The following is a 25,306-nucleotide window of genomic DNA, read 5'->3' as shown; positions in this document are numbered from 1 at the left end:
TCTGTATTGAATTTATTTTCTCTTCATGTTAGGAATCATTAAAATTCATAGGGTAAATGTAAAGAAGAGAAAACGTTAATTGAAAACAATGAAGGAATATATAGTATAATTAAAAAAGTAAAATGCGTCAAGTCGATATAAATGTTATATATTTCAGCATAATCGTTATAAAGTAGTGGCTTCTCAAGCGCATATCGACAGCATCAATTCAAAGGTAAGTCTTACAAGAGTTTTTACTTTCTTGTTGCGATCCGTGTATGAGTATTGAAAAACAAAAAACAACTTTGGGATTGATCGTAAAACGAACCTATACAAATGGCAAGGCTGAACGGCATGGCATACATAACATGGCATAACGGCAGCAGTTCTACAATGACGAACTTAAAACACAATTCGTGTTATAAAAGAAAAATAAATAATAAAACCAAAAAAAAATGTAGTAAAAATATATTTTACAATACTCTGTACAAGATCTTGTTAGAATTAAGGTCTAGTTTAGCTCGACGAAAAACTGGTTATCATGAGGCTATCAACCCTGGAATACTGTTATTAAAATATATTATTTTTTCATGTTCATTTGCAAACACATTGTAGCGTTCAGTTACATTCATTTACGACGTCAGGAAGCCACTTCCTCGAGTTAATTGCGTAAACAGTCCGGCCGTTACTACGATATTAATTTCTTAAATTCATCAAGAAAATTCCAATTCCAAGAAGAGACTTACAGTCGCAGTATTCCACGATTAATGCAAGCACAGTTAATGTTAGCGCGGTGTCTGTGTATTTCCACTAAGTATTCGATATTTCCGAAGATATTCGTCGACGATAAAAATTCAACTAAAATTTCGTTCGCGAAAGTGATCGTATTCGGGGATAAAAAAAAGTATTATACCAAGTTTCGTGAATGAGTGAATCACGGATGTTTCGCAGAAATAAACAGACACGTATAAAACACGAAGAGCGTAATTTCGAACTCTTTTCACTATGTCAACAACAAATATTTTAATCAAACTCTGGTAATCCTCTTCAACAATTCACTGCACTCTGAATATATAAAAAAAAATCTACAACCAAGGTGCCCAATAAACGCATGATTCATGCGATCGTATAGTAGCATTCAACACAATTATATTACACGCAACAAAATGAAAGAACAATTAATATTTACACAAATCGATCATTCACGAGTCATTGCACTATATAAGATTGCCTTGCATTTCTTATGACAATGAAATTTTACATCGAATCGTTTCTTCGTAGACTCCCGGTATTCTGCAATGTTTAATTATAAATCATTGATTCAACGTCGACGGAAACTGAGCACCCTTGGTATAAATGAAAGTGTAACGTAAACATTATAGACTTCCTAACAAACTATTCACTATTCAACTAAATTATACAGAGGTTGTTTGATTACATAAAAAGAAAAAGAAAAAAGAAATTCTTGAATATAAGCGATTTATATATGCCCCGATCTCCACAGGACAAATTAATCGATAAAGATAAATGTTTTAATTATAGAAGTATGTCTTACACGTGTCACGCAATCGTCTATATATTTTATATATATATATATAAATTGCTTAAACCACAATTTCATCGTTTTAAACCTTTTTAGTCTAGGCTGTATATATATATCTATATATATATCTATACGTATATATATAGATGTATATACATATATATATTTATAGTGTGCAATAAAGTAGTTCTTTTTCATTTATAAATACGTAACAAAAATAGATATACTGTATGTACAATGTAGACATGTAAAACCCAACAAAGTAGATGCGCTCCGTTACTTTCTAAATCAATCTAAAAAGCCTTTGCCGTGAAAAGTACTTAATCATCTCAACATGAGCATGTTTCGAAATCTCTCGTGCATTCGTGCATTTTCTTTCGTTTTACGTATACAACGATCGATCGGTTAACACGTTTCTTTTTTCTTCTTCGTTTTTTACTATATTTACCCTTTTCGCCTAACGATCTATTTGGATGGAGAAAACAGCTGTTCGAAAGAACAACTTTTGATCAATTAAAAGTATACCGATTGGACGTACAATCAGGTGCAAAGTAGACTTTATGGAAATACGGAAGTTGTTAACTTTGCAAACGTAGCAGAGTCTCGCTATATACAAACGGTTTTACCCCCAACAAGTCTACGCATATCAATTTCCTTGTTATTGTAGCTTTTCTACGATTACTGTTCTATGACCGTATATAAAAGTATATGACGAAAATGATTCATAGTTCAAGTGTAAAGCGGACTCTGCAGTTATACAATCAATGGGAAGGCCATATACTGAAACTGCACCAATTAAGGAAATAAAGTGATTAATGAGATAGTTTCCGTTTTTTTTTTAACCAAGGGAAACCTACGTTGCACAAAACTGCACATTTCTGCGTAAAAGAAAAATCATGCTCCCAATGCATTTTTACTACGCACTGATCGCTCCAATACAAACCCTATTTACCGTTCTATATTTCATTCGCTTTAACCGTTCGAGTGCCTCGACGGTCGAAGTGTCGAATAGCTATTTTATGACAAAACTGCTGAACAATGCGATCCGAGCGCATCATCGATGAATGGTAATCAGGACGTGGAACATTAGAGCGCGCTCGAGTTACACGGCAGGCAGTCGAACGGTTAAATGTTACTATAAACTAAGCAGCATTTACATGTTACACGCTATTTTAAATATTAATCGCTCTTCTCTCTCTCTTAGTAACAACAATATAACATACGAGTATACGTAAGCTCGCTACAGAGAAAGTTCCACGGACGCCGAGTCTCTCCGTGGCACTTATTTTGAGGCACTCATTATTTCACAAGTACAAACAACGTGCTTCGTTAGCTTTAAATATTTCGGTATTTGCTTTATCGTCGTACGTCAGAAAGGTTTGTTTGAACTTGTAAAACAATTTGGCTACAAATCCTACCAGGCCTTTTTTGTACTGATTTATATACGTATGTTGTATAATAATTGAATTGTTCGATTGTTTCGTACGAGGTAAAATATGATTGTGACAACGTGAGGAGGAATTAATTTGTTCGCTTTTTCAATGATTCCATAAAGCTCTGATCGTAATTTATATAAAATTCATCGACAAATATGGATTGATATAATATAAAATCGAACGACATATCGTTCATTTATCAATAAACTAACAACGTTGTAACAGAATCAAGCCTTTTTTAACAGAAAACGTGATTATTCGATGATCATTTAACAAGCACAAATGATAAGCAATAAAAATGGCCTGTAAAAACTCATGTACCCCGTCAATGACTAGCTTAAGGTATTATGCATATACATACATATATAATATATATTCTTGCTTTGTTGTAGCATAAATGTTCCACAAGGTGTTGCATCGTTCTTAAAATTCCTGTAAAATATGCCATTTCGTTCTTGCTTTTAACTTTGCTGACTGCCAAAGATAATTTGTCCAGACTCTATAATTGATTTCACACCTTTAAAATAATTCTTATCATTAATATGGATAAGATAAGTATTTAAAATAACTTATATCTGTTAGGTTGTTATAGTGACCATAAATGTATGTATTAAGATAACAGAATATTAAACAATTTCTTGCACTTAAAATGTACTTGAGTTTTCATAAAAATAGCTAACGCAGTCAGCAAAGGTATTTAAAACAGAAAAAATAAAGAACGTTGTTTTCCGATACGTTTTAACCGTTTCGCGATAACGAAATGCGTAAGAACATGCACAATCTAATTTCTTTTGAAACTTTGCTTCGATTAGTATTTTCTTATCTTATTATCCATGACCCTGTACTTGTTACCATAGTTTCTTTTCATTGCGTATTTTCCGTCAATCATTGCTAGCGATAGTAAATTACTACAGGAACAATTTATAAATCATATATACAAATAAACAAATTCAGCGAAAAGTCAATCGAACCTTTAACAAAGGAATTTTGTTCAAATAACGATTTCCATCTTTTGCAACACGAAAACGATACAAAATCGTAATCTTAATAATTGACAGATTGATTTGTAAATTCCAGTAACTTTTCACAGTCGATCGCAAATATTTGTCGTGTTTCAAGATACAATATAGTTATCGAAATAAGGCAAATATTTCTGCGAATGTAATTTCAAGATTTGCATGTTGTTACCTTCTACGATAAGCGTTTGCAATTCATTCTCTTGCATGAAATTCCAGCAAAATGATTTTGAACGTATTTCGAAACATTAATGTTACTACACATAGTCAATTAAAAGCTTCACAATTAGGGATGTGCGGATAATCGAATATGTCGGGTCGAGTTAACTTGGGCAAGTTTGGAGTGACCCGAAACGTGGGACTTTCTAATTCGATTATTTTCAAAGTAGAAGAAAACGAGATCGAATCGAACTGATTTTCTATCGACAGATGGAAATCTTCGATTTATTTCGAGCCCCTGCCTGAACTCGCCTAATCTTACACGACCAACACAATTTCGAACTATCGGATACTTGTACATCTCTATTCACAATGATTAAATAACGATTTTCCTACGAGTGAGAATTATTATACTAGCATAGAATAATCAGCGAAAAATTTGATTGTTCTGTCGATGGGTATATGCCACATAATTTACTTAAACTATAAATCTTACGCTATGGCGTTGCTAGTGATTTTCACATCACATTGCACAATATATGATACAAAAAGTAATTCATTTTGTACATACTTTCACAAATGAAGGCGTTTTATGTTCGACTTGTCCTCTCATCGAATAATATCGTTGTACACTTCGTGTTCCAATTTCGTTTGTTTTTCTTTCAGTCGTGACGCAGCATCATGCTGTTTCATGTAGGATCCCAGAAAACGCTAAGATTTTAAACACACTGACGTAGCATGCCAAAAGTATATCCGTCGTGTCTCAATTTAGCATTTTTCAGGCCTCCGGCTTAAATACTATATTCGTGAAAACAAATGTAGGACTCACACAGTCGTCAACTACATTTTGAAAGCACCTACAAAACGTGAAATCGTATTGCACCGTCGTAGTTCATTAGAAAAGAATTCCTACGTTGAAGGAAGTTTATACAAAGTGACAAACACGAGCTACACTGCCACAATCTTTACATTTGCACCTTTCTTTTCTTTTCATTGAACAGTACTTGGCACAACAGTCACTTTACTGTATTGTTCGTCTGACTGTCCCGTAGTAGTTTGTGGCAGTGGCTTTTCGAACCTTTCGTGCTGTACATATGGCGAAGATACCGTCGATATTCTATGTTGATCTAGCTTTGGATTCTCTGCTATGGTAACGTATCCGGTACTCGCTTTGATGATCGGCTTATCCACGTCCATTTTCGAACTTGGTTTAGTATCATCGGTCTCCCAACAGAGAGAATACGCTGTTGTAGCGTCTTCTTCGGCTTCGTCCTCCATCGCCTCTGAAACAGGAGCCTCCGGTTTTGTCCGCTGCTGCTGCTGCAGCATCTGGAAAACGGAACTCGCAAGGACGTACGGCTTCGAGCCGTCGGACGTAGGCGTTTGCGGCGTGCTGGTCTTCTGTGAAGACTCTAAAGTGCTTGCTGGGAAATTTGTTTTTTTCGTAACTTCTGGAATCGAGGACACGGAAACGTAAGGCTTCGACGATGAATCCAACGTGGGCGCTGCAGACGTTGTAGACGCTAAAGACGTTGGACTCGCGAAAGACGATACGAACGGTTTACTGCATGAATCTGTTAAAGATGTTGACGCGAATGGAGTAGACATTGTTGTGTTCCTTGCACCATCGATACTGCTCAAAGTGAACGGTTTCTTCAATGAATCAATTAAACCTGTTTGTACGTACGGTTTAGAAATTTTATCGGATGTCGAGAACGGAGTCAATGATTCTAGTTTCGGCTTGTTTGATTCGGTAAACGTCAACTCATCCAGGTCACGTAAAGTCTCTGCAGGTTTCTTGTCCTTTTGCTTTTGCTCCAGGGATGCTAGACTTATGTATGGATTCGAAGGTTTAGATTCTGTTTTGATAGGTATCAACGTGTTCGTGGTAGATTCTGTCATATCGCTATCATCCTCAGATTTTGGCTTCACGGACTTAGAAACCGTTCCTATGATACTATAGCCACCTGCGGTTGAACTTTCTTTAGGAACAGGACTCGGATTACTGGACAGCTCTTCTGACGATGGCATACTGATGTAACCAGTCGAAGACCAAGTGTGTTGAGAAGTTGTATAGCCTGTACTGTCGGTTAAATTAGGCGTGGATCGTGCCAAAGACAATGTGTCTCCGATAATGGGCTCTCCAGATTTCGCAACCTTTACATATGGCTCCCAACGTGCTGTTTCCGCTGTAAATCCTGGTCTCGTGATCCCAACATTTCTTTGACGCAAACTCGAAGACTCCCAAGCTGGTAAAGTATCGAGCAATTTATTGGGCGACACCGGCATCGGATCTATTTCTGTGCCGCTATCGCTTGAAACTTGAGAATCAGATGTGAGAGAAGAAGTAACAGATTCTTGTCCACTTGAGCAACCACTTGAATCGGCAGAAGATTGGCGTATGTGTTGTTCGCCAACTTTTTGAAGAAGTTTCTGTAATAAGAGTATAGTACAAAATCTAAGTAAATTTAAATTCATCATTATAACATTTGTTCTTATACATACCATGTTCGGTGCTAGTCCAGGCGGCAATTTGACTTCAACATCTTGCATAGCCTTACACTTCAGCCACATCCTGCAAAAATAAACAGTGAATGTAGTAAAATTATATCGATTTCATAAGATAGTAGACTGTGAATATGTTATTTATACCTCTTTGATAGGTGTGCAAGGCAAAGAAGAACTGCGACGATACTAACACCTCCTATCACCCATATTATGACCCACACGCTGAATGACGGGCCTATGATATAATCAAATGATTAAATACTTATATTAATGAAGACGTAATGTAGTATTCAAAAAATAACTTACCATCACTGTAACAGTTTCCCTCACCAGGTTCAGACCAGGGACCTTTTAAATGTAGATTGTTCGGTGCAACATTAACAGCCCTTACACGAAACTGGTATAATCGTTCCCGTCCTATAGTTTTACAGTCTGGAATAGGTAGCTGGGCCTCTGTAATATTTATTAAAATAATGTAAAAACGAATACACTCTTAATACATAAACTTTTCTTCACAATGTTACCTGTTCTTGTACTGTTTTGTACTTCCCCGTCGCTTGAGGACACTTCGTAATAATTCAAATGTCCGGCTGTGTACTGGGGTTTATTCCAAATAACAACCACTTGGCTAGAATTCATAAAGCGTACAAGAGGTACATTGATTCTTCCCGGTACTCCAATCTTCGTAACTTTGTGAATTGTAGGTGATTTTATGCTGCAAGATACAGTGCACGCCGCTACACTAATGCTATAATTCGTGTGTGCTAGTAAATTTTTCAATTCGATGTGATTTGCTTCTTCAACTTTTTGCGCATGATCATTGTAATACACCTCGTAATATCGCAATACGCCGTTCATCGCATCCGGCGGTTTCCATGTGATGAACATTGTTGTGTTTGTGACATTTGTAATTTTTACATCCTGCGGCGGAGTTGTTGGTGCAGCTTCGAGGGTTGTATTATATAGTGGATCACTGTGCAATCCTTCTCCACTTTTTGTTAAAACAGCAACAGCTAATCTATATGTAGTATATGGTTTCAAATTGTGTACTATACCATGAATAGTACGTGGATCAGCTTTTATCGTTGTATTCAGTTTTGGGCCTTTACAATTTAAGTTATATGGTGAAACAATAGGACAATAATAAATATTAAATCCTTCTACGATTCCAATACGGTCCGAACAATCTAATTTCCAACCAACTTCGATAAAATCGGAACCAATTCGATTTATCCATACGGATTTCATTTTTCCAACCACTTTATTATGTATCACGGTACACGACGCCCATACCATACCGCTACTACCTTTATTCGTATTAGCAGAAATTGCAAATTGGTATACTTTATCGGGATCGGGTACGGTCATGTTATAAATTGTTGTATTTTTAGATACATGTACCCAGTCCAGATAGCCCTGCAATCAATAACGTTTATATTATTATTCTATAATATTACAATTACCTGGCTCTTTCTAAAATGCAGATTTAGATAAAAATTACAGGTAACAATTGAATACGTACAGTGCATTGATAAGGTCGATCGCGTTCGTTATCGCACCAAAAGATTGTGTAATTCGTGATTTCAATGTTCGTATTAGGTGGTTTCCAAGACAATTCGTACAATCCTCCATCGAACGCAATTTTCGTAAATGCTATTGGTTCATGTGGAACTGTAACATAAATACATTGTTAATAATGTAACTGGAGCACTATGAATCTTTTTTCTTTTCAATTCTTTTAGGACCTTACTTTCACTTTGACTAGGTACAAAGATTTTAGTACGTTCCTTGCTAGCTCCCACACTGTTTGTGGAAGCAATTTCAAATCGATAATTATTAAAACTAATTCCCTTGAATTTAGCGTATGTTCTCGTAGTTTCGTTCGGCCAAAGTATTAATTTTCGACCATTTTCTTCAACACGATCAATTTCATATTTGAAATTACCACCATTTTCTAAATAATCTGGTATAGTTTGCCAGTACAAATACACGTCCCTGCTACCACTGTTCTCCGCTATTTCAAAGCTTCCGATATCCGTTTTTGGAGGATGGCCAGGTACTAAAATATCAAATAACAAAAGTAAAAAATAAAAGAAATAGGCTTAATTGTGAAATTTAAATTGTTGAGAACAACTTACATCTTGAGGGTGTTCTAAAAGTAACATCACTGAACTCACTCCACTTGTCTTCTCCAACCGCAACAGAGCTTTTCATGAAAACTCTAACATCATACACAGTATTGGCATATTCTAATCCAGTAAGATTATAGTATCTCTTATGCGTGTGAATATCGTTTGTAATATTAATTACCTGATGAAGATCCATTTTAAATAGTATATTATATTAAATTGTTACAGTATAAAATAATTTTTCTATGTCATTCTATATTCACCTGCCAAGTTTTTTGGTGATCCCATTGATTTTGATACGTTATTCTATGATGTAATCCAGGTGGAAAATTCTGCATTGGGAATGGCACACTCCAATGCAATAATGCACTGTCAAATGTTTTGTTAACAACCGATAAATTAGCCGGTTTTGCAGGAATAACTGAAAACATTTATATAATGTGTTATTATATTTTACATAATTAAGATAGTGTCAACTTAAACTAATGTAATACAAACCGTGAGCAAAGTGATGAAATTTATAGGTATAACTAGCATTTCCTAAAACGTTTTCCACGTTCAGTATGAACGTATAATATTCGTACGGTTGCCGGTAAATTGGATTTGTAGTTGTATCCCATAAACACCTTGATACTTCCTGTTTTTCTTTTGGGCATGGATATAATTTTCGACCGCCTGCTCTTCCCGGCAATTTAAAAACAATCGTAAATCTCGTTGTAACGTAATTTTGGACGGGATCCCATGAGCATATCATATTCTCCCAGTTTTGAGATACACAACTGAAGTTTTGTGGTTCTTGAGGTTTAACTGTTAATAATTAGTTAATTGCGATTAATAAAAGAATTTACATTTCTCAAGAAATATTTTCTTTTCCTGATTAGTATTAGGGATTTTTAAAGAAGTGCATTGTACTGAGAGCACTTATAAATAACTCTTTTTAAACAGACAGTTCTCTGTGTAGATGATCTTATCTCAAATGATAGTCAAATATGAGTTCCAAGATATAAAACATATTAAATGATATTCTTATAACTGTAATGAAAGCAGACACTCAATGCACACTCTTGTTTCCATGAAACACCTTCTGACCTACTCTGATAAGTATATATGAATAGTATGATTTAATATTAAATGTACATTAAATAAATACTACAAATATGGTATTTGAAGAATAAAACTTAAACATCTATTATGATTGTTTAATGGATAAAATGCAATACTTACATCCCACTACAACTTTATTCAAACAAACTGCTTCGTACTGTTTGCTGTGATCATTTGGTCGTCTTAATTTACAATAATACATATTTTCTGCAGGTGGAGGTTTTTCTACGTCTAATGATATTGTGGTTTCATTTATAACTGTAATAAATTGTGGCTCCATTTCCTTTTCATTTCGAAAAAAGACAAGATCTGAGGAGTTCTTTCCAGGAAATTCAGCATCCACAAATGTTTGATTCAATATACAAAGTATTCTCAAAGATTGGCCATATTCAAGAACAATATCACCTTGTGGCCAAGTCCCTTATAAAAAAAATATTTACGTTTAAAATCAAAATTAATTGATATCCTATGAATAATTGATTTATATTTGATATTTTAAATTAAGTATACAGATAAATATGCAGTGACTTTACTTCAAGTTTTAGCTCATACTGTACATCCAGTGTATTAAATATAGATATATGCATTTAGCACCAACACTAGAATTCCAAAAGGAGGAATAAGCTGTACGTTGTATTTATAAACTCAGTTACATTAGAAAGATACAAGAGCTTAAATGCAAGCATTTATTTCAATTTGCAAATATACTGTTGTTCTTTACATTCATTATGAGCTCTTTTTTTTATTGAAAATGGTAAGAATTAAACTTACTTCCAGGTGTTTTCAGACCAATTGCACACTGATTTGAATCTGCATTGCATAATGTTGTACATAATAATAAAACAACAAAAGGAATTAAAAAAGTTCTTAAGAAAGAATTCCTCCACTGTATACCGATTCTTTTAGTAATCGGTAGTAGCAAATTTTTATCTGCTTGAATTCTTCTTAAATTATATATATTAGAACACAAATAACTTTGTGAGATTTTTTTGTGTTTTTGATAATTCATTATATCACAATTACTATTAAAATTAACATCTTTGCTTAACATACAATGATTAATTGAACATATATCAGAAGAATACTTAATAGTTGCTGAAAATTCAGCTGTGTCACACAAATCATTTTTTATCCTGTTAATAATGTCTTCCTTCTGAGGGAGACAGGTATTATTTGTTGAAAATGTACTATCATTTTTACATTTTTCAGAATTACTGTACAAAGTCTCTGTTATTCTATGCACATTCAGCGATTTATCAAAATCATGTTCTGATGTACTTTTTGCAGTTGACAGTGAAAATTGAAACATTTCTTGAAAAAGTCTTTTGGGATCTGCTTTGGTCGAAGACATCTTGTGCTCCCATCACTGAAAACAAATGATGATATTACAAAACAAATTTAATAATAAAACACACACGATAAATAACAGTTCAATACAAACACATATAGAATTGAAAAAAACTTTTCTAATTTAGCATGCAAGAGTATGACACCACAGCTGAACCATAACTGAATCCTTATACTCTAGGAGATGAAGATAACAAGGCAGTTAATGAGATGAAACCTACTTCTGATTGGTAAATTTAAGGTCACAACATATCACTCATATTTTTACACTATGCATTTCCAATAAGTCATTATGAAAGCAGTATCTTAGAAGGAAAAGTGACATAGATAACATACTATTTTAATTAACACATTCCGTAATGGAACAGATAACTTGTTCCTGACAAACACCTTATAATTTTTTTTCATTCAGAATTCCAAGCAATCTGAATAGAAAGTTCAACATGGGTCATATATGCCCTATGTGGTATGGAACGTGTTAATTAAATTTTATGTAAGTAACGTACATTGGCATAACTAAAACTTTTGTCTGGTATAAGTCGAATAATAGCATAGCAGTGCTCCATACCAAACATAGCTAAATAATATTTGGAAATTTAAGGGATCCAGATATACTTTGGTTCTTACATAATTACAACAACAATAATGTACACAATATATCTTTTATCAATATTTTATTTTATTGAATAATAAAACAAAAGTATTTTTGACAGATATATTTATCTACTTAATAAAGTTGATAGATCATAATGTCATTGCATCCTAATGTTTATATTAAAACATCAGAAATAATATCACACTATAGATATATGTATAAAATGGTGCTTTTGTATGCTAGGGTGTTGTACCATAAACGCATACCAAATAAATGGACAAACTAAAATCAGAGAGATAACTTGTCCAGATAAAAGATTGTGGAATGAATTATTCATTAAGCGGCTTGAATACCATTGTATAGTACATATAAAAGATTTTCAGAAAGTTCACATAATCCAGCTTTCAATAAATCTGTTATTTTAATTTAATAGAAAATTAATCGTATATTTTATTTGTGTCTGCAAATATTTGCAATACATATCCAAAAGAATTTGTTAACAATGTCAATCAATCTTTTTAAATATATCAAAATACATTGGCATACTAATTTAAAAATACTACATAATAATAATTCCAATTAAATGTAATAGGAACACAACCAACAAATGTATGTATGAAATTTGTTGTATTATCAATATATTGTTTAAATATTTTCAGTGATCATGACTTGATCATGATGATACTGTTATTTATTGGAATAATAATTATCAAATTAATAGGAAAACTGATAATTCCAAAACGTAATCAGACAACACAGTAGTAGTATAAGTGAGAAAAAGGAGGGGAAAAAAGAAAGAAATATATACATGTGTATGTAATATATGTACAGGAAGAAGCACGTATACGACTCGTACACAAATCGTTCGGTAAAGTATAATACAGTCATTTCTACAATGAAACTATGGAGCATTCTCCCAGATATTTGAGACGCGTATCGCGTTAAAAGCATTGCATTCGTTTATTTACGAGCGTACGCTGTGTCCACGGCGTAACGCTTTCCCATGTAGATACCCGCAGCTCGTATTCTATCTTATTACGCGTATATGTCTGTGTGGTTGTGTGCGCTGTCTGATGAATGCTGGCCTAACATACACGAGACAAACATGCAGAACAATGTATGTAACACGACTCGTGCACGTATACGTGTACATCACACGAAACGTTGCAGTATGTTATATAGCGAAGGAGAAATATGCATTCGATCAATTAGGAAAGTCTGGTGCTGAAAAGGTATAGGCTTATTTTATGGGCTATCAGTCGATACGACATATTTCGTGAGAGTTGGGAAAGTCCAAAGTAGTCCGCTCACGGATGCCAGTCGTTTCGATGTACTCACCGTCAAAAAGTCATCGACGAATTTCTGCAGATCCCTCATTGCACTTGCACGTATTCTAAACCGTTTCCACGCTACTTCACTGAATGTAATACACTACGGGCGGTCAAACGCGAACTTGTTTTACCCGCTGGGTATATTCTTCTGGTCACCGTAACGCGTTCAAAACCCTTAATATACTGGAGGTCTCGAGAACTGGTGGAGTAACCCGCGCACAGTATCACAAATCGCAGCTTCCACGCACGAGTCGCAGCCGCATAAATCGGCCGTGTCACTTCATATTTGCGAAAAAATTCTGTTTACATTCGCCCAGAGGGACCCAGGAATAAATATATGTGATACACATTCTGAGTAAAATACGTGCGATCAATCGACAGTGGTACCAACTTATCGATAATCCTTTGTAAGAAATCGAACGACATAGCAAATGTGTTTTTACGAATTTTTCGCTCGATTATTGTAAAATAAGAACATTTGAAATAGTTCCTACATATAGATTTTTAATCATTTTGAATACATCGAAACTTGCGAAACATGAAAAATGCAGGTTTCGGTGTTGCAGCTTGACGATATTGGTTGACGTCACGAAGAGACGTCAAGCGCCGCATTCTCGGAAATGTAGGCGCAGGCTTCATTGCTGACAACGATATCTTCTAATAAGCGCCGTTTTCGAAATCACCTTTTTACTATGTAATTATAATAATTTTATTATTCTATAACTTACAGTGTACTGTAGCACTTCATTTCTATCAGATAACTCTATAAGAAACCATTAGAAAGTAAAGAAAATAATCACTATTGAAATAAATAACTTATTTTTGGTACTGATGGTAAACAGAAATAAGAAAAATTTCTGATTCATTATGATCAAGCTATCCTTACACTGCCTACTATTAATTTGAAGTGAAAAACAGATTCGTTGTTGTTATTTGTATTTATTATTGGTACATTTATCAACAATGATGTAATGATGGTACACTAACATTTTCAAAACAACATCCAGTTTTCGAATTTATTCGTGTCATTACAATTAACGGGAGTCAATAGTATCAACGAACATGTACAATATTGAATAATTCTTTGTAATAAATATGAAATGCGTCAGAGAAATTACATAATTACACGGCAGTGACAAGATAAAGTAACATTCGATGATGAAGTACTTTCAGTTTATAAGTACAGATTATGTATCCTGGCAAGAGATAAAATTGTAACTACAGAAGACATGGAGTTTTGTTTAATAATCAAATTACAAAAATCATCGATACATTTTAATTGAACAGTTATCGCTTTCTTCATGAAACATAATTATCAATATCATACGACCTTTTTTGAAATGTTTATGTATATATTTACAATCAGTTTATATCCTACATAATATACAATTGTATACGCGAATATATATGTATATTAATTATAAAAAAATAAGGATAATAGCTATAATGTAATTGAAATATAATCTGGTTTAAATGCGATTATCGCTATTCATCATTGACATGATATTATGGTAAAATTGTTTACTTAAACAAATAATGAACAATGGAGATTTTACGTTCAGATTTCACGAGTGCCTGATAAGGTTTTAAAAGTATAATATAATTCATCGCGATTTACACTGCTTATCGCATTCTACCGAACAACTTTCTTTTCCTAGTTATTATTGATCTATTAGTAAAAAAATATATTTATTAGTTTTTACATATATAACATGTTTTAATAAAAGATCGGACGAGATTATTTTGATAGAAGATTCTCCATCATCATTTGTTTATTTATAAATGTTATCGAGCAATCGTTAATGAAAAATTGTTCCAACAGGAAACATTAAATAATTAATGTTGCAATAAGTTCTCTTTACATTGATCTTCTGCACTGCATCTTTAAATGGTTGATAAGTGCATCTGCTTCTTTGGTTGTATCAGTACTTAATTTAATTATTGCTATATATTTCATACAGTCATAATAAATACTTAAAAAGAAAAACGATATCGACAGTATCATTCAAATGCTGCTCAAAAAAATAGAGTTGATAAAACACTGAATAATATACTATGAGATTCATAAAAATTGTACACTTGTAGGAGTTCATAATGGAACTTATGCAATTACTACATACAATGAAATATTTATTTTAGATCTTTTCAGTCCGAAATTCCTTTTGTTCTAAAATTTATCAATGTATAACTATCCTCCTATTAAGATTATAAAATAGTTAACTTTTATAATGTTTCACGGGTATCAATGCTATTTGCCATTACAAATAGATTGTACTGCCTTAATGTTTACATTTTTATCATATTTCTTTACACATTTGTACACTTGTACAATAATTTCTAATATAAATTGGTTTAGAAAAATGCAAAACCTTTAAATACGTAGCGAACCATCTTGGAGATTCTTGATATTTGATTTTATGAAATATTAACTTATCTTAATAATATAAATGCGATGAAAATACCGTTTATAGTCGTTTATATACTAAACATGCTTATCATAAATATCTATTTTTGGATGAACAGCAGTTGAGTAAAATGAAAAGTCGAACTTTCTGACGTTTTTTAGGGTGCACACCCACCTCGTGTAATTTGAATAAATGCCTGCGTGGGGTGCCCTCATCAATCGGTCGAATACTTATTTGGTCGATTGTGAGATTACTCTACAATGAAGTTTAATACAAATTTATAATCACTTCAAAAGCTTAAGCTTTTACTTAATAATTTTGTTATTAAATATGGAACACGCGCAAGGCACAATACTCTCAAGCTATCACACGTGTTAGGATGAATTAATATTTGTTTTTTTTTCTTTCAGAAATTATATCATTTAAATACAGAGTTAGCACCAGTCCAATTTTGTTAGAGTGAGCAAGTATCATCCCTATAAATCGGACTTTTCGTAAGTCATATTTATAGCTGCAAGAAAAGTCGTTTACGCACTCCTTTCTTCAACTTAAAATGTATAAAGATTTCCTATTTTAATTATCAAAACATTACAATTAATATGTATATATATATATATATGTATATATATAATTAATATTAATACCATTATAAAGTATAATTTCATTGAGAATCAACAACCATGTCCTCGGTATTTATATACTAATATTAATTGCAATATATCATTTGAAGCTCTAATGATCATGTAAATAATATATTATCAAATATAGAAGCTGCACGACATGTAAATGTTGTAAAAATTGATTTCGACGTGTCGCGTATAAAAAGTATATATCTTACTACATACCTACGTATAATATGTATAACCAACTCCATAAATATACAATATAACACACTGTTTCCCTTTTGCACCAGATATGTCTGTACCGAATGTCATAGTACTGTAAAACAGTATTAATCTAACTCTCACTGCAATAAAACAACCTCTTGCAATCATTCTTTTCTTTCTCGTATTGTCTTTAATTGTTTTTTGTTTTTTTTTTCTTATGGTACCTAATGTTAAACTTTGAAGCTTCGTGTAAAATTATGAGGGAAAGTTATATAAGGGTAACGTTAGCATTAGTATCGACATTTGCAAAAGTAAATATCGTTAATTTTGTATAGATTAATATGATGTTATTTAGAATGGTTAATTTCATATATTCATATCGTAGAGGTGTGGAGGAGCACCTACCACTGAAGGCATCTGGCAACCACGACGAACTAAAAGCCGAACAGATGGTCCACCATTTCGTATAATTTCAATTGCTTCCGTATGTGTCATATTTTTAGTATTGATTCCATTTATTTCAATTATTTGATCACCAACCTACAATCATCATTATTAAGATATATACTAAATTATCATAATTTAGTACTGGTGTACTTACTCTTAATCGATTATCAACAGACGCAGGACCATTTTCAGCGATTTGTAAAACAAACAATGGCATATTTTGAAATTCACGTCCTCCGCGAATACTAAAACCAAATCCTCTAGTTCCACGGGTTAATTCAACCGCATGATACTGACCTCCATCTCCGTCACATGTTGGTTCATCCTGTAATTCATTTTATATAATCATTATATTGTGTTAGGTATTAAAAGTACGATCAAGATCAAATACTACCTTTTGCGATAGAGATGTATTACTACAACAATCGTCAAGAGGGTAACCTATCGTTAAAGTAACAGAATATCCGGAGTCTTTAATTAAGTTCACTATATCTTTGTGGCATACATTTGTTATATCTACATGATTAACGGCAAGAATATGATCTCCAACATTCAATCGTCCGCATCTTTCCGCTGGAGATCCTTCGATTATTCTACCAATTGTTGAACCAGCTTTATTAACCGAGGAAATAATAACAAAACCAAAACCTTCATTTTCCATTCTAGTAACTGTTACATCATAAGGATACTGGAGATTCATTTGTCTGTTGTACGGTGTTTGAAGGTTTTCCGGAAGATGATCCTGCGTATTAATTCTGCGGCGTATTCCCAAAGTAACTCTACCATTCTGAGCAGCAGCTATCATTAATTGAACAACGTGGTGGTGCGACGAATTCATAACGCTTTCACCGTCAACAGACATAATTAGATCACCAGTATTCAGTCGATTATCTAAATCTGCTGCACCACCAGGTACTATATGTCCAACTGAAACCTGCTAACAATCACATTATCAATATCTTTGATTTCTCTTGATTGAAAGTAATAATAACTTATTAACTCACTTGAGATCCTTCCTCTGTACCACCTACTATTCTAAATCCAAATCCTGTATCTTGCCTTACTAAAGTTACCAATGTTTCTATCCACTCTATATCAGGCACAATTGGACACAATAACTCGTTGCTATATTGAGGATACCTAAAATTTATTATTTCTGTTAGAACCAATATAGTTAACTCAGTATATTCATAATTACCGAGGTATGGAACTGGAATGTGGTTGCTCGTGCTCGAAACTAGTAGTTTCTTTCCGTTTATCCCATATTTCACCGGTATCAACATTTTGCTCTTGACCAATAGAATATACATTATAATCTTGTTCACTATATTGAGAATGAGATTGTGATGTATACAAATCTTTATAGTAATCTGAATGTAGACATCCATTTTGTTTTAACATATTATCATGATGAGGTATATCAATAGAATACACGTCATTATTTATATTTAACTTATCACTTGTCACCCAATCTCTTTTAGTCGTATTTCGTACAGGATCATCGTCTAAATTCGTCATTGTTGCAAAATTATCGGACAAGTTCGTAATATTTGCTTTATAGGGATCGGTATAGTACATGCCATGAGTATATTCAGAATATTTGTATCGATTATCTAAGGGATTTAATTCATTTTCGCTCTGTTCATTCCAGTTTGACCTCATTGCACTTGTTGGTGACTTCGGATGATTTCTAGTGTCGATAAGCGGTGTTTTTGGTCGGCTTGGTACAACAGTCTTTGTCTGAGTGCTATAAATGTCAGCAGTTGGTGTTTTACTTCTGAAAAAGTCCTGTGAATTTTTTTCTTTCTTTTCATTTGATTTTGATGTTGTTCTTTGTACATGTATTAACGCTTCTTCGTTACGAGGACAATCTTTTAAAACTTGTACTACTTCGGAATGACACATGTTTCTTACATTTATGTCATTTATGTTAACTAAAATATCACCTTCCATCAAATTTTTACAACGTTGACGATCTAAAATTTTTTTAACTTTCTGGCCATGAGCAGAATCAGCTATCGTAAATCCAAATCCCATAGTTCCCTTTACAATTGCAATACTGAGAAATTCTGGTTTGGAAGACATTGTTGAATCTTTACAGTCATTCAAATCACTTTCAGACATCAATATATCTGTACTACTGGGTCTTTTAATCGTATTAATTTTATCCGAAATACAAAGATCTGGCATTGAATTTACCGACGTTGTTGCAAGATTTTCACCGTTTTGAAGACCATGTACTGGCAAGAGTGTAGAATCCAGGAAATTAAAACGACCGTTATTTTGTAAAGCAGGATCCAGATCCATGTACATTCTGGGATCTTCTGTTAAAATATCTGAGGAAATAGAATTTATTCTTCTACCAAAAACATGCTATTATTTAATCAAAAATTTACCTGGAGCATTGACAGCAATAGTAGTAACAACTTCAGTGTTTGGATCATTTGGATCAAATGGTAATGGATAACCACGACATACTTCTAATGTAACAGTTTCACCACTACCAATTGATTTAAAAACATTTACCATTTCATTATGAGTAAAACCTAAGACGCATGTATCATTAACATACACTAAGACATCTCCTGTAATTATAATTTGTTTAAGAATTTATTATGCTGTTATTAAAAGTGATCTTTTTACATAACTTTGTATATTACCAGTTTGCAATTTTCCATCTAACCATGCTGGACCATTTGGTACAACACTTTTTATTTGTAAAAATTCTTCAACCGAATCATCTCCACCAACAATAGTAAATCCTAGTCCTCTTGAACTTTTTATCAATGTTGTTCTTATTCTTTGACCCTTTAATTTATCAGGATTTCTTGTAAAATTAGGGCTTTTTCGTTCTCCCAAACTTTGTTGTGCCCTTTTGGCTTGCAACACAGGATTTTCATATTGAGTTCTACGGTTCACATGATCAATAAAATATGTACCATACAAAGTATCATCTATTTTCTCCCAGCCATAAGGTAATTCGTCGTCCAAACATTCTTCAAGAGATCTTTTTTGAAATTTAGATAAACGAGGATCTAGCCAATGGGAAGTACCTGTATTGTGGCTGTGGAATAATCATTGGTAAACATAAATATTTCAAATAATTGTAAAATAAATATAATTTACTATCATAAGTTAAGTCATTTTATATATACTCTATAAAATAAATTTCTCCTGTGTCTGTGTAAGCTTTCTCCCAATTTGGTGGCAGTGGTCCTAACTGATCTTCCGTAGCTTGAGCACGATTTCTATTGCTTTGCTCTTGATTAGATATCCCTGTGTTTTGTTCAGAACTTGAATTATACAAATATGTAGGTGGAATACGATGACCAGTTTCATCGTTTCCACTAATTGCTAATACCTCCTTGTCCATACTTTCTCCTACAATTGTACATATTACAATGATATACAGTGGTATATTTAGCAAGAATGAGAAATGATCATTTTTATACCATCATTGGTATTATCAATAGATGTTGTGTCTTCTGTTTTTGTAGCCATTTTATTAATTTCTTTAATTCCACCCTAATACCCTGTTAAATAATAATGAAATAGTTCAAGAATAAGTTCAAGAATATTGTTCACGTTATTTTAAGTTCAGTTGCGTGCGCTCAATAATCATGCTATCCAAATCGGCAGGCTCCCGACAACCGAAAACTTCTTTATCGGTTATTCCAAACATTTGACAGATAAGGAAAATGAAAACAGTTGACAGTAACAGCAAAGCTACCTCCTCCACGTCGTTATTCGAACGCCGAAATTTACGATGTTCTGAATCCGGACGGACAGGTGTCCGTAGTAAAATTACATAAAGCAGGAGAGGAACACGACATACGGCGGACGTGAATGCATTCTTACGAATGCATTCACCCGAGAGAGTCTGTGCGTAGCCCACATATCGCGCATCATTGAATGCAACTTTCTATCTAGAAAAGTAACATCGTGATTCTCGACATAAATCAAATTTTTATAGCCTTTGAAAATGCGCAAATATGATAAACAGTCGACACTTCACGAGTATCCTTAGACCGCAGTTATAGTGCCACTCATACAGAATTATGAACGGTGGAAGCTGCACGCGAAATTCTCTAACGTAGAAAATAACGATAGTACGAACTAGTTAAAACATGTACTCCGTAAATATTTTTTCCACCGAGATTTACTCACACTGACTCCTTTCCATGTGCTTCCCTATTGATTCAACCATCGTGGCTCAGCCGTCAAAACGGGCTGAAATATTTCGGCACTGAATCACTTCGGGACCGCGGAAATGCTCATCATTTCGAAATGATAATGGAGTGAAATGTACTCGCGCTCGTTACACAGCTACATCACACACAACACTGCACCGCACGCAATCGAGGCATTTAACCAACGATTGCGTTCAGGCATCATCTTGCGGTTGGATCATGCACTAACTAATTTATGGCGGGATATTTAATCATAAAATGCATACAAATGCATTTATATTGTTCTGTATAATACAAGAATTGTAACAGTGTGCAGTACAAGATGTGCACACACTTTTTGCAACAAATTATTAGTTCCAGTTTTGTATTTTATAAGTTACTAGTAGGCAATATGAACTGTAACAATGCAGTTCAGTGATGCATCACATAGAAAAAAATGCATAAAGATACAACGTTGAAAAAAATGCGCATAAAAATGATATATGAAGGTATAGCGTGTGGGAATACGAGTGCAGATACAACGCCTACCGCACGAAAATACAACACAAGATGATCTAATGCATAGAAATATTACAACATACGTGGCAAACATGCTTCTCAGAAATCTAACTCAAATGTACTGTTACTCTAATTAGAATTCAGTTCATACCATTTTTACACTTTACGGGTAATAATTTCTTTACAATTCTTGTATAATTCTATCATTATAATAGGATAGCAAACAGAAAGCAGCATTTAGTCTACATTATATAATCATTGTAATTGGATCTGCTCAGAATACAAAATATCTTTATACAATATATATTAGGTCGTTCAATATTCGCTGGGCAGTAATTATGACGCATTTCAAAGCTGAATGAAGTTATAGTCATCGATAATCCTGTACTTTTTTTCGCGATAATGCACCAGGTCATCCAAGAAATTTGTACTGCTTTCGTTGTGAAGCTTCGTGAGCACCGGTGGTAATGGCGTGATTCCTGCGGTATTTGCAAGATCGTCGTAATAACGATCCTGATTAAATCCCATCATGTGAAAGTGCCTTTTCTGAAGACCCTCTTTTGCACGATTTTCCAACTCTTCCGCCTCTTCACGCAACATATCCTCCTGGGAGGGGAAGTCTCTCTTGCCGCTCCAATATTGTAGGACGAATCGTACCTACCATCGATCGATAACTTCTTAATAATCCTAATTTTTTGTTTCAACACTTGTGTTAATAACTTTCAATTTATCATGCTTTATCTTGGAATTAAAAAATTTTAACTATAACGATCTAGATATCTATTTTTCAATAAAGGCATCATTCTGGTTGTTAACGCAAGCGTTAAGATCGTGTTTCATCGCGTTATACCTGCAGATCGAACATATTGAAGGCACAAACGTAGTAGGGAAGACCGACCAAAGCAAGACTGGTATTTTTGATCGATATAAGATGCTTCCACAACGGTGTCACCATGTTGGAGTCAACTCGAACTCCACACTTTTCGCTCAGAAAAGGAAAACTGTATTTGTACCCTTTGACAAATTGAATAAAATAATGAGAAGTGTCCTCGTGCGTAGAGAGCGATTTTTTTTTAAATGCGTCAAGTCTCTTAGCTTTACGTAAGATGAGGTTCTGCTTGTAACAATTTATACATAAACTTTAAACAAAACTACCTGTGCAATAAAAAACTATATCCACCGGCTCGCTGGTACCATCCTTGAACACTACATTCTGTTCAGTTAGCTCTCTCACGTCTGGTTTCTGAAAATTGTAACAATGATAAAATCTTTTATGGTACTCTTTTTATTTCTTTCTTCACCTGTGTAACGTTAGATGGAAATACGGTGCCTATGGGGTCTCTCGAATGGTGACTCAAGAACACGCGTTTCGCGTATCCCGATATGTCCAAAGCCAAGTCCATACCTGTTATTTTTTATTTTATCATACACGAATTACGATAAGTATTTAACGTGTCAGGGTAACGTACCAGAAGGACCAGCCCCAATAACAACCACGTTTTTGTCAAGGAAAGTATTCGGAACCCTATAATCGTGACTATGCATTTGCTTCCCTTGATAAACATTTTGACCTTTCAAATTTGGGAAGCTAGGCTCAAAGTAATGTCCATTGCAAACCATAACTGCGTCAAATGATTCGTTTAAGACGACGTTGTTCTTTAAATCTTTCACTTTGACCGTCCACTTCCGGTCCCCATTAGATGGTTCTACTAGTTCCACGTTATGAAGTAACTGTAAAGTGAACTTTTATTATTTTCTTGATGGTGAACGGCTCGATTAGTAAAGTTGATAAGATACCCGGATATATGGACGAAGTTTAAAATGGTCACAATAGGAAACCAGAAAGTTAAGCATTTGCGAACGAGTCAAATAGCTTTCGGGTGAGTTCGGAACAGGAAAATCCGGATACCCCATTACTTCCTTTGGAAGATTTGTTCTGCAAAATAATAAATGATAAGAGAATGACTATTAAGTTTCGGTGATAAACTTGATATCAAAAATTTAATTCTCCACTGTTATTACAATTGACTTTACCTTAAATTTTTATACATACTAGTGTGTATCGGTAAACCATATCGATCCAAACCAGTTTCTTCCCTGTAAACCCATGTACCCCCTACTTGGTCCGTTTTTTCGTAACAAACTACTTCAACGTCATATGCACCGGAAGTGCAATGCCGTAGGGCTGCGAGACCGCAGGAACCAGCACCGATCACAGCAATTTTCATGTTTCTTACGAATTGTGATCAAACTTTTATGTTTGGAGACTTAACAAAATTTTGCTTTTCGTTAAAAATCTTATTGCAGCTAACAATATTACTTTTGCTACCCTACGTTCGTTTAAGCGTCTCTTCTCTTGACTCGGTAGCGCCCGAACGGAGATAAATTTAACGCGTATCGCTCGTTAGTTATTTCTTCCAAATAAAAATATATATTTACGTTGAAATCACAAGTTCAATTGACAATGCAATGCATTGGTATACACGGTTGAGTTACAAATGGGAAAGGTGCGATCGAAAGTTACAAGCATGAACGTTCCCTCTTTTTTCTTCTTTTCTTGGATAGTAGACTTTCTTTACTATTACGTGAGTTTCTTGCATAAAATGCCAAAGGTACACAGTTTTAATAGATGTTCAAACACTGAAAGATACCGTATCAGTTAATAAAACATACTATAAAAACGCGCATAAAACAATGTAAATTAAAAATTGCTATTGTTTAACGATATTGAAATTATTGTCTACCGTTTAATATGTTACTTACACAAGGAAAAAGTATAGATCAAGAACGGTACAGACTTGTTGACGGAGTCGATGCACTGCACGCGGTGAAGAAATACGAAATGACCAATCGTAAAATAATCAGTGTACAGAAAGCAGAAGTATATCGTTCGAACGGAGGCTGTTACTGATAACAAGGTCGTCGTGTCTTCCACGCATGTTACTATATACGAGAAATCCGTATAGAATTGCCGCTATGGAAGTAGAAAAAATCAACGAGTTTATTGCCTTTCGCGACACGCTAAAGGCTGCTGCATCAACCCTGAAAACTTTAATGAATTTTAATTCCTCCTAGTACGTTTACTGTTTGTTACTAATTTTAAAAAGCAAGTTTTACAAGTTGAACATATATTAATAATTTGATAAAACTAAATTGATTTTTTGGATCTACTTGTACTTTATCGATAAGGATTGTTTGTACTGCACTCGATAATAACTTACGAAGCGTTTACAGTTTAAACCATTCTATATACCATTATACCGCGATATTTCGATTCTAAATATTTGATAGATAAAGCAATCGCAGTAGCTTCTTTTAGTGAAATTAGATAGATAGTAGCATTGCGTGTTGTTTAACACGTATTCTGAATTGTTAAATGCTGAGTACATGTTAAAATTATCAATGGAATTACCCAAATGTGTTGACGAAATTTTAAACGATTATAATAGATCGAGGAGCGTTTACGTGTAAGATAAAAATCTCGGACATATTCGGTAATCGGATAATCGTCAGCTCCGTCAGAATAATCGTTCTACTTAATACAAATTATTAACATTAATTAATCTTCAAGTGAGCAGGGAAGAAGGAATTTACTATTTATCCAAAACTGTTAATACATAGTGACATGGATTAATTATGTTTTGAGTAAGCCTCCTACTTGATCCGTTTTATTGTAGTATATTACCATCCAGCAGTGATCATGACTACTTTCATATTAGTTAACAACTGTAGCATAGAAAGGAATAAAACGATTTTTTTTTAAATTTACTAAAATAAAATAAATAACCACGT

General features: G+C 33.8%; 3 protein-coding genes across 8 annotated transcripts; all 3 read right to left on the bottom strand.

Annotated features, from left to right (window-relative positions):
• Positions 1 to 132: 132 nt before the first annotated feature.
• dome (cytokine receptor domeless) lies at positions 133 to 13,919 on the bottom strand. Of its 2 annotated transcripts, none has more exons than XM_003707939.3 (13): positions 13,155 to 13,919; positions 10,646 to 11,240; positions 9,995 to 10,294; positions 9,269 to 9,577; positions 9,034 to 9,191; positions 8,780 to 8,951; positions 8,392 to 8,700; positions 8,164 to 8,312; positions 7,166 to 8,057; positions 6,948 to 7,094; positions 6,786 to 6,876; positions 6,639 to 6,708; positions 133 to 6,566 (listed from the first exon to the last, which is right to left on the bottom strand). In XM_003707939.3, exons 2-13 carry the CDS (start codon positions 11,223 to 11,225, stop codon positions 5,124 to 5,126), a joined length of 4,620 nt encoding a protein of 1,539 aa, XP_003707987.2. In that variant the 5' UTR covers positions 11,226 to 11,240; positions 13,155 to 13,919; the 3' UTR covers positions 133 to 5,123. The 2 variants fall into 2 exon arrangements, with proteins under 2 accessions (XP_003707987.2, XP_012151607.2); XM_012296217.2 differs by lacking the exon at positions 13,155 to 13,919 and adding an exon at positions 11,316 to 11,821.
• A 147-nt stretch (positions 13,920 to 14,066) lies between these two features.
• On the bottom strand, positions 14,067 to 21,194 carry LOC100874680 (membrane-associated guanylate kinase, WW and PDZ domain-containing protein 1). 4 transcript variants are annotated; one of them, XM_003707826.3, is made up of 11 exons: positions 20,994 to 21,193; positions 20,279 to 20,359; positions 19,982 to 20,207; positions 19,487 to 19,890; positions 19,223 to 19,411; positions 18,025 to 19,162; positions 17,831 to 17,966; positions 17,221 to 17,763; positions 16,981 to 17,151; positions 16,785 to 16,919; positions 14,067 to 15,807 (listed from the first exon to the last, which is right to left on the bottom strand). In XM_003707826.3, exons 2-11 carry the CDS (start codon positions 20,325 to 20,327, stop codon positions 15,643 to 15,645), a joined length of 3,156 nt encoding a protein of 1,051 aa, XP_003707874.2. In that variant the 5' UTR covers positions 20,328 to 20,359; positions 20,994 to 21,193; the 3' UTR covers positions 14,067 to 15,642. The 4 variants fall into 4 exon arrangements, with proteins under 4 accessions (XP_003707874.2, XP_012151608.1, XP_012151609.1 ...); XM_012296218.2 differs by having other exon boundaries at positions 17,221 to 17,760; XM_012296219.2 differs by having other exon boundaries at positions 18,025 to 19,150.
• Positions 21,195 to 21,750: 556 nt separating this feature from the next.
• On the bottom strand, positions 21,751 to 25,172 carry LOC100884085 (senecionine N-oxygenase). Of its 2 annotated transcripts, XM_003707825.3 has the most exons (9): positions 24,927 to 25,172; positions 24,278 to 24,563; positions 23,549 to 24,154; positions 23,312 to 23,450; positions 22,984 to 23,245; positions 22,816 to 22,919; positions 22,670 to 22,757; positions 22,365 to 22,528; positions 21,751 to 22,171 (listed from the first exon to the last, which is right to left on the bottom strand). In XM_003707825.3, exons 3-9 carry the CDS (start codon positions 23,740 to 23,742, stop codon positions 21,863 to 21,865), a joined length of 1,260 nt encoding a protein of 419 aa, XP_003707873.1. In that variant the 5' UTR covers positions 23,743 to 24,154; positions 24,278 to 24,563; positions 24,927 to 25,172; the 3' UTR covers positions 21,751 to 21,862. The 2 variants fall into 2 exon arrangements, with proteins under 2 accessions (XP_003707873.1, XP_076391696.1); XM_076535581.1 differs by lacking the exon at positions 24,927 to 25,172 and having other exon boundaries at positions 24,278 to 24,568.
• Positions 25,173 to 25,306: the final 134 nt, after the last annotated feature.

This window comes from Megachile rotundata, chromosome 9 (assembly GCF_050947335.1).
Source record: "Megachile rotundata isolate GNS110a chromosome 9, iyMegRotu1, whole genome shotgun sequence".
NCBI lineage: Eukaryota > Metazoa > Arthropoda > Insecta > Hymenoptera > Megachilidae > Megachile > Megachile rotundata.
This window is presented reverse-complemented; position numbering and strand designations above follow the sequence as displayed.

What these genes read in the sequence shown, in the direction of transcription:
- dome (XM_003707939.3), bottom strand. Translation starts at nt 11,225, where the DNA reads ATGTCTTCGACCAAAGCAGATCCCAAAAGACTTTTTCAAGAAATGTTT. An exon ending in TTTTAGAACACCCTCAAGAT is followed by an intron (nt 8,701 to 8,779) that starts GTAAGTTGTTCT and finishes TTGATATTTTAG; the next exon opens with TACCTGGCCATCCTCCAAAA. An exon ending in ACAAAACAGTACAAGAACAG is followed by an intron (nt 7,095 to 7,165) that starts GTAACATTGTGA and finishes TAAATATTACAG; the next exon opens with AGGCCCAGCTACCTATTCCA.
- LOC100874680 (XM_003707826.3), bottom strand. Translation starts at nt 20,327, where the DNA reads ATGGCTACAAAAACAGAAGACACAACATCTATTGATAATACCAATGAT. An exon ending in TATTGATAATACCAATGATG is followed by an intron (nt 20,208 to 20,278) that starts GTATAAAAATGA and finishes GTACAATTGTAG; the next exon opens with GAGAAAGTATGGACAAGGAG. An exon ending in CTGTTGATAATCGATTAAGA is followed by an intron (nt 16,920 to 16,980) that starts GTAAGTACACCA and finishes TGATGATTGTAG; the next exon opens with GTTGGTGATCAAATAATTGA.
- LOC100884085 (XM_003707825.3), bottom strand. Translation starts at nt 23,742, where the DNA reads ATGAAAATTGCTGTGATCGGTGCTGGTTCCTGCGGTCTCGCAGCCCTA. An exon ending in AGTATGTATAAAAATTTAAG is followed by an intron (nt 23,451 to 23,548) that starts GTAAAGTCAATT and finishes ATTATTTTGCAG; the next exon opens with AACAAATCTTCCAAAGGAAG. An exon ending in TATAGTTTTTTATTGCACAG is followed by an intron (nt 22,529 to 22,669) that starts GTAGTTTTGTTT and finishes AATTTGTCAAAG; the next exon opens with GGTACAAATACAGTTTTCCT.